General features: G+C 37.5%; 2 protein-coding genes across 5 annotated transcripts; one reads left to right on the top strand and one right to left on the bottom strand.

Moving 5' to 3' along the window:
- The first annotated feature begins 1,172 nt into the window (after positions 1–1,172).
- Positions 1,173–4,774, top strand: si:dkey-154b15.1. 3 transcript variants are annotated; one of them, XM_027133881.2, is made up of 5 exons: positions 1,173–1,283; positions 1,379–1,411; positions 2,046–2,246; positions 2,332–2,417; positions 2,537–4,774. In XM_027133881.2, the coding sequence occupies exons 3-5, from the start codon at positions 2,069–2,071 to the stop codon at positions 4,127–4,129; spliced, it is 1,857 nt and encodes a 618-aa protein (XP_026989682.1). In that variant the 5' UTR covers positions 1,173–1,283; positions 1,379–1,411; positions 2,046–2,068; the 3' UTR covers positions 4,130–4,774. The 3 variants fall into 3 exon arrangements, with proteins under 3 accessions (XP_026989682.1, XP_026989684.1, XP_047672102.1); XM_027133883.2 differs by having other exon boundaries at positions 1,194–1,287; XM_047816146.1 differs by lacking the exons at positions 1,173–1,283; positions 2,046–2,246; positions 2,332–2,417 and having other exon boundaries at positions 1,284–1,411.
- A 1,053-nt stretch (positions 4,775–5,827) lies between these two features.
- LOC113634741 (F-box only protein 36-like) lies at positions 5,828–10,960 on the bottom strand. Of its 2 annotated transcripts, none has more exons than XM_027133884.2 (4): positions 10,793–10,960; positions 7,269–7,374; positions 6,520–6,692; positions 5,828–6,167 (listed from the first exon to the last, which is right to left on the bottom strand). In XM_027133884.2, the coding sequence occupies exons 1-4, from the start codon at positions 10,886–10,888 to the stop codon at positions 5,988–5,990; spliced, it is 555 nt and encodes a 184-aa protein (XP_026989685.1). In that variant the 5' UTR covers positions 10,889–10,960; the 3' UTR covers positions 5,828–5,987. The 2 variants fall into 2 exon arrangements, with proteins under 2 accessions (XP_026989685.1, XP_026989686.1); XM_027133885.2 differs by lacking the exon at positions 10,793–10,960 and adding an exon at positions 7,850–7,956.
- Positions 10,961–11,685: the final 725 nt, after the last annotated feature.

Raw genomic sequence — 11,685 nt, 5'->3', positions numbered from 1 at the left:
AAGGGTATTAAATCATTTTTCTGTCTCACTTTAAATTTACTGATACACGTGTGACCGTTTTTTACTAGTAAAAATTGTACAACTGCTCAGTTTGGCTCTAAATAATCTAGAGAAAGAAAAGATAAATGCTGAAGTTTTCTGCATGGAGTCTGCAGTGTCTCTGCAACAGAACAAGGATTTTACTCCTGGTTTCACCATAAAGGAGATACCTAACATGATGCTATACCTAACATTAGCAACACTGAAAAAGCATGATGTATTTTATTCTACTATGGTATGATGTACTATAACTATGGTATAAGAAGAAAACAAAATAACTTGGTAACTTCCTTCCATGTCACACAGGGTCATGATGATTATTTTCCTATAAGAGCACATGACAAAATGCATTTTAAGTTCACTTAGTCTTTTTCTATACACACTTGGTGCAAAATTCACCAGGAAGATGAAACACTACACGGATGCTGACCCCCTCACTTTCCTGTAGAATCTTTCAGTATCTTCTACACTCCAAAACACAAACCGGACACCAATCTGACACAAGGGCACAGCTGAGAAGGAGATAATGTGGGAAACCCATGCACAAGTCCCACACACACACACACACACACACACACAAGGGATCACTGTCACGGCTTTGGATGCACAGACCAGTTTACTCATTTTTTAAAAACATTTTTAAATTTTATTTATTTATTTATTTTTGTGTGTGTTGTGATGTTTAATCCCTTATTTTTTATTTTATTTATTATTATTATTTTATAAATGAATTTCATTAAACTTAATTTTAAATAGTTTTTTTTACAGGTTGTCATTTTCCTCATAGTTTTTCATTCCCTAATTTTTGTTATAATTCTATTATTCATTGAGTTTCGTAATGTGTCGTCGTATCCTGATGTGACATAAAATCTGCTGTTTTGTGTGTTTGTTCATACACACGTGTAATAAACCTTTTACGAGTCATTTATGGATGTAGTAATTATACAAATATTGTCAGTATTAGTTGTGTGAATCTACATAATTCAAAAAAATTACGTTTAAATGTCTTGGGACGTTCACGGTAAGTAAGTTAAACATGATAAAACTTCTATTTGTTTCATTTAATTCAACGAAGTTAATAAAAAAACAAAAAACAAACAAACAGACAATTAAATAGGCACTTAAATAGACACCTAAGAGCCGTTGCTAAGCGCTGTAACTAAGCTACCAGGTCCGTTCCAATCAGCTCAAAACAGGAAGCGACGTGATTTGGTCCTTGTGCAAAATACACTACAACACGTGACGTAGGTCGTGACGGGTTATAACTTTTGCTTTCTGTTCAGTATAAAGGGGATTTTTTTTTGTTACTTTTTTGATCGTCTTCTGTCTGTCTTTGCAGGAATCCCGCGTTTCACCACACAGCGCAATTCAAGTACGTTTTTTGTACTTTATCGCTTTTAAAAACCACCCACTTTGTCTGACTTTCTTTTTTTATCGAGCTTTTAAGTGTATTTAAGCGTTTGTTGTCTCCTGCCCATAGCGAATCACTTCCTGAATCGATTCTTTCGAACTGAGCGATTTATTTGGTTGACTCACCTGGAATGTTGGCTTAAAGAAAACATTAAGGGACAGAATTATTGAAAAAAATCGGTTTTTTTGGTTATAATATAATATCTGAATCGTTATTGTTTCTTATTCTGATCGGGCAGAAGTTTTTTTTTTCATTCATTCTCTTTAAATGTGATGTAAATGAGTCTTTGGTCTATGATGAACCAGACAGTTCAGGTTGTTTATTAGTACATAGAATAATGAAGGCTACAGGACTGGAATACTTTAATACTTTATTTTTCCTACAAACCCCCAGACTTCTGATTAGTATTTGGGACTGAAACACAATCTCAATCTTTTTGTCTATGCAGAAAACAAACCTATTTGTTTAATCAAAGCGTGTTGTTAAATCTCTTGTGATGATCGAGGAGGTTCGTCATCATAAGGAGATACGACAAATTATTAAAGTGTAATAAACCACTTGGTGTTTGTATTAAACACAGAATTGTTTGTAACAGTTTGTAACAGTCCACACGTCATCATGGAGCCGATGGTTATCGAGGTGCGTGGAGTTCCACAGGTTCCTCCACAGGACCGGATGGTAGATCAGTTAAAGATACACTTCCTGAAGAGGAGGAATAGTGGTGGTGATGTGCTAGCAGTGATTTATCCAACGTCTACTCCAGGCCAGGCTTATGTCATTTTTGAATCAGCTAAAGGTATGGATACACACTGTTAGGTCCATTGTTGAGAGAGCAGTGTCTAAGACCTTTGGCTTACCAGCATGTCTTCTTTTGTTGTTAGTTCCTGGAGTCTTGGAGTGTACTCATATCTTGGATGTACACAACAGATTTTATCCAATACATGTAAAGAAAGCTCTTTTGTCTGAGGTGAAACATTTTCTTTCACATAAATACTCAGTTCAGTACCTAGAATCGCAGATTTCCTTAAACTGATATTAATAAATAATAAATTCCATCTTTGTCTAAAGTTCTGTCTGCTGTTTCAGGTGGACATGCAAGTCGAGGCCACGTTGGATTTGAGTATGTTCCCAAAGCAAGAACCTGTCTTGCATCTCATTAAATCTTATGACTTTACAGTAACAGAACATATTCCAGGTCGTCTCCAGTTGAAGGGCTCATTCTTGAAACTAAAGCTCATACGAAATCAACTCGTACAGCTTCAGGGGCAGGAGCATCATTATAGTAGATCACCCTCAGCTCTTCACAATGGCTCTTCTTTGGGGTATGACCTGGAGTGTAATAGTTTGGGCCCCAGATTTGAATCCAGGTCTATATTGAGGAACATGGATAAAATGGATGCTGTAGGTCAAACTCAGTTACTTGAAAGTACTTCATCATCATCATCATCATCATCATATAGAGTTTCAGGGTCTGGTGGATCACCCAGGAGTCATCAAAGCAGTCATTTATCTTACACTGAAAGAAATGCAAGCAGTCCAGTGGATGGTGTTGGTCAAAAATATGAAAGGCTGGACAGGAATGAACCGTTTGGTCATAGACGGAGCCTCCATGCTGATAGTGCATCATCAATATCAGCGAATGGTGCATCTAATGTCACCCTGCTACAACACACATCTCCATTAAACAGAGATTCAGCCTCAGGTGGATTCCCTCAGAGCATTCACTACTCCTCTAACGTAGGTACTGGTCATACAGCAGACACCATGCAACACAACACATTTTATAAAGACTCAGCCTCAGGTGGATCACTTAGAAGGCATCCAAGTCTCAGCGGTGATATTTCGGCCAGCTCCTCTCACAGTAGCCCCTCATCCTCCAGTGGAGGAATGGCAAGCTTTCAGGTGGACACAGATATCATAAACTTTATACTCATCCAAAGACAGAATGATTTTAAGACGATTGAGAACTACTGTACAGAGATTTCCGTAAGAGATAACAATGGGTTAACAACAGTCACGTGTAGGGGGAAAAACAGCGAGAAAGCAAAAGCAGATCTTATCAACATCATCAAGGAGCTTAGTTTTTCATTGCGCACTCATGAAATCCATCTGAAGAATTTTGACCATGCTGAACTAAAACAGATCTCAGAGAGAATCCGACGTAATCAAGACTCAGGTGTTATGATCAAAACCAGCGGTGATGTTATAAAGCTGGTGGGATCCTCAAGCGAAAGCTTTGAGATGAAACAAAAGTTACTGGGACACACAGTTGACCATCCTAGAGGAAGAACCATGGAAAGGGGCTCAACACTCAGGAGAAGCTCCTCTTTACCCAGAAAGTATAAAACTACTCATATTACAGATCCTGAGGACACGGCACGTGCTGCAACCAAATACACACCTTCACGTTATCAAGACAACCTGGATGAAGGTAAAGCTCCGCTGACTGTTCGAGGCCCTGAACAGACTCCAGACAAGAAGTCTCAATGGATACGCAGCGATTCAGAGTCTCGAGGCAAAAAAAGGACAAACAAGGAGAATTCGGTACATCAAGACCTGGAGTCATCGTCATTAAGTCAAGAGATAAAGTCCCCAAAACAGCTTCCCACTCTTGTCACAAAGCTTTGGGATTATAATATTAAAGACAATTTTAAAATACGTTCACGTAACAAAAAGTAATTCTACACCACGAAAAACTGCTGTTTGCTGATTATAGCACTATTTTCTTTAATACAGAACGTCAACATGATTTATTTCTGTAAGCTTTAATACACACTGTTCATATGTCTGTTAACATGCAGGATCTATTAGATAAGTAGTAAATAATAGTCTAGTAGACTAGTAAATAATCTGCATTACACCTTCTAAACAATATATTTTGCAATCAGTAATCAGCACATACTTTTATCATGTGAAAGGATCTGCTTTTATTTTCTTGTGTGTTTTATTTGCTTTATTTGATGTATGTGTTGGTCTTTATGGACCACTTACAGATCATGTACATTCCTTCTGCCACCACAAACACTGGATTTGTGTAATCCATCTTCTCAGTAGATCTTGCGTAATTTCTCCGAATGGTGGTGAAAATTCACAAAAACATCTTATTGTCATGTTCTGGATAAAAGCTTGATGATCTTTCCCATCATTAATAGATTGACAAATGTTTTAACAATAAAACATTACTTTTTTTTTTTACAACAGAGAGCACAAAGTTAGATGCAAACACGAGCGTATGTTTTACGAGGAAGAAATGAAAATGTAGTGTATATACAGGGTGAGTAAAAAGCACAGAAAAGTTTCTCATTAAAAGTCCAGAGATTGTGAGCACATGTGCGGGTTTGAGTTCACTGCTACCATGTGTGTCGGCCGTGACTTAGCGGATGCTGTGACAGAGCCCTTCTTAATGGGTTCACACTGGGAGTCCTTACCTAATTCTCAGCATAAATTTGGATCTAGAATGTCATGTGCCATAACCCTACCAGTCAAAGTCCAGGCCATAACCCTTCCAGTCACTCCAAGGTACTGCAATGATCCTTTAATATGCTGGGAATGGGTGATATTCCTGACCTGATATCATGGTTGGTGCTTGATATAAAGAGGATGAGGAGGGGTCGTATCTGGCTTGTTGGAGGCCATAAGGATCTTGTCTGACAGGCTTAACATGGGATGTGTTAAACTGTCCTTTTTTACCTGGATCATGTGATGTGCCAAAAGGGCTAGCATGTACGAGTGACACACCAAAGAGTGCTTAAAAAGTCCACAAAAACACATCACCGTGAGTCACCTGAAGGTGATTGACTTTTTATTTGGGCATCATGTTATTAGATGGTGGTAATCTGTGCACACACACACACACACACATTTTGTAACAGCTTTATTATACAGCTGTAAATGTATGCAAACCTTTAGACAGCTACCAAACTACTGGTATGTTTCCAGAAGTCATTACATCCGTTATGTCTGTAGTGGTGTTCCACTAGGCCATTTCAGCGGTGTGCCAGGAGGGGCAGCAGGGGCAAGTAGAACAAACGCACATGAGTACAGTAGCACAAACCCTATTTCACCCACTACAGTTGCAGGAGTGAAGCACATCTGCTGATTCCTGAAAATCCCAAGCACACACAACACTAACAACAGGTGAGACACGCAAACTCAACAAATCCCTGTGCTGATCTAAAGAGCTTTTTCAAAAAAATTTTTAATATTAATAAATTAGACAACAAATCTGATTTTACCTACAGTATTTATTTTCAATATAATTAACATTTGAATATGAATTATTCTATACATTATTAATTTTTAATAAATCTTTGGTTTATTATTCTAATAATAAAAACTTGATGCACACTTAAATAAAAATGAACAAAAAGACAACAATTTGTAAGTTGATATTTATTTATTTTATTCATTCATTTGTTTACAAATATGAAAATTAATTATGATATAAATCATCCATATTTCCTGAATTTAAAGTTTTTTTTTCATTCATGTAATTATTCTTAAGACATCTGTGCTTAGGAGCAAAGTATTAAAGGGATTAATGTAGCTCAGCTTCCTCTTCTTCATCTTCTTCTGAGCTATGCTGGACGGGTGTAAGATAGAGACTGGTGTAGATCTTCCTCCAGCCACACAAGTTGGCCATCAACTCTACTTCAGGTGTGAGCTCATGACCACTGTCCCGTATTGCCTGTTCCCATAATTCTTTAGACTCACACAGCTGGATACACACAGACAAACGTTATTGCCACACAAAGTCATTGTATGAAACTAACAACAAAGGAGCTTTGGGTTTGAAGGCATGAATGACTAGACATTAATTCTACAGATTAGGATAACATTTGGTTCTAACATTTGTTCTAGTAAAGAACTTAGGAGACAAACATCTGAGCTTTAACCCGACTGGGATAGCTGTTGTAGGATGCAGCCTTGAAATCAAAAACACTATGTGGACATAAATAACTGTGTTTGGGACAAACCCTGAATGTTCTATTAAGATTATTGTGGGTGAAACCATAATATAGCTAATATTCTCCCACTAAGTAGAACCCTGTTGTGTTTGGTGCTCTGACCTTATTGAAACGGTGTGAGGTCTGGCTGAGCTGGCAAATGTCCTTGTAGCTCAGATAGGAAAGAACATGCAGTAGAATTTTATCTGACAAACGCTCCAGATAATCAAACTTCCCTTCACACAGGTTAATTATGTATTCCAGGATCTGTGTTCCAAACACCACACCAACTTGTTCTAAATGCAACAACAACACACACATTATCTAAACTAAAGGTACATATTTGCTCCTTTAGAGAGATATCATGACTGTAAAAGGTGCAATAATGCTCAGTAATCATAGCTCATCAGGATGCTCCAGTTAAACTAAAGGTACAAAAACGTAGCCAAGAAGTTTGTACGCTGTGAGGAAGCTGTATAAGTACCAGTTTATTGACAATGTCAAACTTCCTGCACCAATAATAATAATAATAATAATAATAATAATAATAATAATAATAATAATAATAAGAAGAAGAAGAAGAAGAAGAAGAAGAACAACAACAACAATTAGTATTATTATTATTAGTACTAGTACAAGGCAAAATATGAAACATAATATAATTATCTATTAGAATATAACAAAACTATAATATATGAAAATATAGAAATGTAAAACCTATAATACATCACTTGTTATTGATGTTATTGACATACACTTATATTTCTGTTGTTACATATGCTAATGCTATCTATCATTTTTCTTAAAGCATGAATAACTATTGTATAAATATGTCCATCAATTTGTCTACTATAAATCGATCTGAATCTTACGCTGTAGTCTGGCATCATTTGCAAAGTCCTCATGACTCTGTTTCCTTTCTCCAGGCAATGCTAGGTTCTTCGCACGCAGAGTAATCTTCCACCACCTCCATATTACCTTCAAACAAAAACACAGATTAAAAAACACAGATAGTGGAGTTTCAAAACCATCATGTCCAAACTAATCACTTCTAGTTCCCATGCTGCTCAAAGGCTGACCTTGTGTAAGCCCTATTGCCTCAAGCCAGCAACCGGTGCACCCCACCACCACCACCACCACCACCACAACAGAACCTGAAGTAGGGCATTCAAATTGACTCCATTGTGAAAAAGGTCCAGAAACAGTTCAACCTGCCACAGGCACTGATGACACAGTTTACTCAGCTGTTATTGAGTCAGTTCTGTGCTCTTACATAACTGTTTGGTTTTGGGTCAGCCAGCAACTCAGATGTAAGAAGACTGCAGTGCACTGTTAGGTCAGCAAAAGGATCATTGGTGTTCACCTGCCCAACCTTCAGGACTTGTACAACTCTAGAGTGAAGAAACGGGCAGGTGACATCGTTACATGGGGCACATAATACAGGGATTATTACCTGTGTTCTGTAATTCATTCTGTAATTCATTCTCCATCTCTTATTACTGCCTCTTTCTTAAGTAAATCCTTGCATTATAAATGTTTACTGCTCTCATGCCAGATAAGGCATGACATACAAATATGTATGTATGTACCAAGAGCATCTGATTCTGATTCTGATTCTGATAAGGGTCTCATGAAGGTTACCCAAGAAGAGGTGGGGGTGGTAATGAACTTATTTACACTACACACTCGGCAGTGTCTCTTTCAGATAAGTGATTCCTGGAGATAGGGGTTTGCAAGGATTCAAACTCCAGTTCCACCATCATCCTCCAATGTTTACCTTCTTTTCAGTATTAAACCTCAACAAGATTTTCTCTCTTCTCTCTTTGTCAGAAGCCTTTATCATCCCATTACATAACAACTACTAAGCTGAGAGCATGAAGGACAGTAGTTTCCATCGAATTCTAGGCTTGAGAGCTGTTAACCGTGTAATCAATCATTAACATGCTACAAGATTGAACAGCCTTCCTGCCAGGACTACACAATGGCACATGGATCATGGGTCATTGACAATGCACATTAACATGGACCTCTTTCCTGATACCAAGGCTGATGGGACAGGACAGCCAACTGACACAGAACAATTGGCCTTACCATCTAATTTTTTCCTCTAATTTTTTTTAATTAGGCCACAAAATCCTACTTGTAGTCCCTTATGGCCAGCAAGACCGGAAGTTCCCACTGCTACTTCATCACTTCTTCTCGTTCTATCACTTCGTTGCGAACACAGATTGTGGTTGCGATTGAGAATCACTAACGTTTTTGGACCATTAGGGCTTCCGTGGCCTGTGACCTGATCTGACGTCACCTACCAGGGAGGAAAATCAGTTGCTTGGCGGTGTTTTTTGGTGCAAATTATAAATTAACTAACTAATGTAAAAGAAGATATGTAACGAAAGCAGACTCAAACTACACTCTGAGTGTTTTTGGAAGCCTGCGCCTAAAGCTACAGCAGCTTCGGGTCACATTCACCCACAGCACAAGTAGCTACAAATTTGGAAAGCTTTGTAAACTACCAGTTCATTCAGTTCATAATATTCTGCAATGAAAGAGTGTTGGTGATAGAACTGAACAAATGTTTATTGTTCACTCTTAAATGTACATTGAAAATTGACAGCTGATAAAACCTGTGCTCCAGGTCCCATGTTCATATAACATTTAAGGCTAAATGTAGCTCTTAAAGGTATAGTTCACCCAAAAATGAAAATTGTGTCATTTTTCAAAATATCATGTTTTGTGTTAAACAGAAGAAAGAAACTCATACAGTTTTGGAACAAATTGAGGTTGAGAAAATAACACAATTTTCATTTTTGGGTGAACTATACCTTTAAGAGCTACATTTAGCCTTAAATGTTATATGGGACCTGGAGCACAGGTTTTATCAGCTGACTGTCTTTTGTTGCTTATAATAAATTGGAATGTTGATAACACATAAGCAGTCTTTAATAATGCTCTCAATTACATGAAGATGCATATTTTATGCATTAGTGAGTGTGGTTGTGCCTATGGGGTGTCGCCCTAGGATGGTTCGTATGAGGCTGAGGTGTGTGTGTGTGTGTGTGTGTGTGTGTGTGTGTGTGTGTGTGTGTGTGTGTGTGTGTGTGTGTGTGTGTGTGTGTGTGTGTGTGTGTGTGTGAAATCACAGAATACTCACTACAAAAAAACTAGACTACACCACTGGTTAGGTCCATATGTGTTTGTGTTGTGTCGGGAATGTGAAAGTGGACTGTTACCTCCCCGGTCAGTTCTAGCCACTTAAAAAAATAAGTGGAGAAATCAGGTCAGTTAGAAAAGCTGCTCAGTGTGACGTAGAATTGATGGAGAATTGATGGAGCTCATTACTATTCATGAGCTCTCCCACTTGAGACCACGCCCACAGAATTCGTGTAGCTCAGTGAGTTTCCTATACAGCAAGAATGGCTGAACGTCAAATATACCCAAGAAGCCATTCTGCCGCAATTCCAGATGATTGTAAACAAAGTTCCTCTATCCTAGGCTACTTATTGCGCTGGGTGAATGAATAGTCATGCTCTCATATCCTAGCGGTTAGCCAATCGGAGCCAAGCAGCATAGCTCATTGAATATTAATGAGAACTGGCGCAAATCGAGCTGAGTCTTCCTGCAGGCTTTATAAACCACACTAGAATGGCTTGAAACAAGGTAACCAAGGCATTTTTCCCAGAAAAAAATGTTAGAGTCCATGGTAAACGTCAGACATTACCACAAAAGTAATGAAATAAGTGTGGCAGGGCATCTTTAAAGGACTTTAAACTGCCAGCAAATCTACACTAAAGTGTTTTGAGGAAAACGTCAAAGACTCCTGTTCTTCTTCCAGGCCATCAAACTGTCGAACTCTAAGCAATAACACACCGCTAGCACAAACACAAATCTGTATCACTTGCATTAAATCGGACTCTGACTTATGCACAGAACTGATATCAGACACCGACTGTACTTTTGCTGTATGTAAAACGTCGACTGCATCGCTTTTTCACCTCATACAAAAGTTACAATGTTTAAAGGATATTTTTACATTAATAATGTATTACGTAATACACACGCAATATCTTCTAATATGTCACTTTATGATGCCATACAGTGTTCACAGATTTTACAGAGTTTAGAGCACAATAGCAATCTGCTAATGTCTGTTGTCTGTGTTCAGTGTTTACACTTTACTACTTTTTATACTATGCAGACGTTTTCATTTTTGCACTGCGTCTGGGTAAAAGTTTAGCAGTGTAGCACAAATGTCCTTGCATTTAGATGCTTAACGCACTGTTTACGCACAGGGCAGTAAAGCTTACACCTGAAACTCTCCCTATACAAATTCCTATACCGTATATAACAGTCAGGTTATTAACAGTTATATCACTTCTCTTCGTATAATTGATTATACCTCTGTTCTTGTTACAGCGAGATGGTAGAAATCTTTAGAGGGAGAAGGAGCTTGACCACTGGTCTCAAACAGTAACTCGGACAGCAGGGACGTCATTTTGGATGCTACGGAGAAATGGTTACCATGACAACGAGATCCGACGATTTAATTGCCTGCTATCGGAAGTTCTTAATTTGGATTTATGTGTGAAAACCGCGCGCATGCGTAGTGTAAATCGAATAGTGAGAAGCGTCTAGTCTCAATTCTACTGATTATACACATAGGAACAATCAGTAGATGATAGCAGGGTTGTTATGCGACGTTTAGCCCACGCTCGTCTTAAGTGGAGCTGCTGCAACATTGCAAAAATAAATCAATAAATAAATTACTGCTGTGATTTCCCTTCTTTTCCATAGCTGGAAACATACAGATTCGATATTAAAAAAACACTAAAAAAATACAAATAATATATTAGTAGCATTACTTCTTTGGTTTCTTTGGACAAGCAGAATTCTAGCGGTTAATGTCAATAATAAAAGTTACTAAGCGCATAAGAGCATTATTATCAGTGCGCATTGTTTTTCTTACGTGTTTCATCTTAATTGGCATTTAAAAAAAAGAATAATTAAACCTCACAAACGATAAAAAAATAATACACTATAATACAATTCACAAGTCGACTTAAATATAGGCTTTCGAATGTGCTGTTTGTAAAAAATGAACACATTTCATTATTTATAAATTGTTATTTTAAGGATTGTTCAGAGATTTTCATAAAAAAAATATTAACTTTTTAATTACATAATTCTAATTAATACATAATTAGAAGTTATAAAGAATTTACAGTTAAAAAGGTAATATATATATGAACCTATAGTATTTTACATGTTAAATTCATATTATTTTAATTAATT

This window comes from Tachysurus fulvidraco, chromosome 7, assembly GCF_022655615.1.
Source record: "Tachysurus fulvidraco isolate hzauxx_2018 chromosome 7, HZAU_PFXX_2.0, whole genome shotgun sequence".
Taxonomy (NCBI): Eukaryota; Metazoa; Chordata; class Actinopteri; order Siluriformes; family Bagridae; genus Tachysurus; species Tachysurus fulvidraco.
This window is presented reverse-complemented; position numbering and strand designations above follow the sequence as displayed.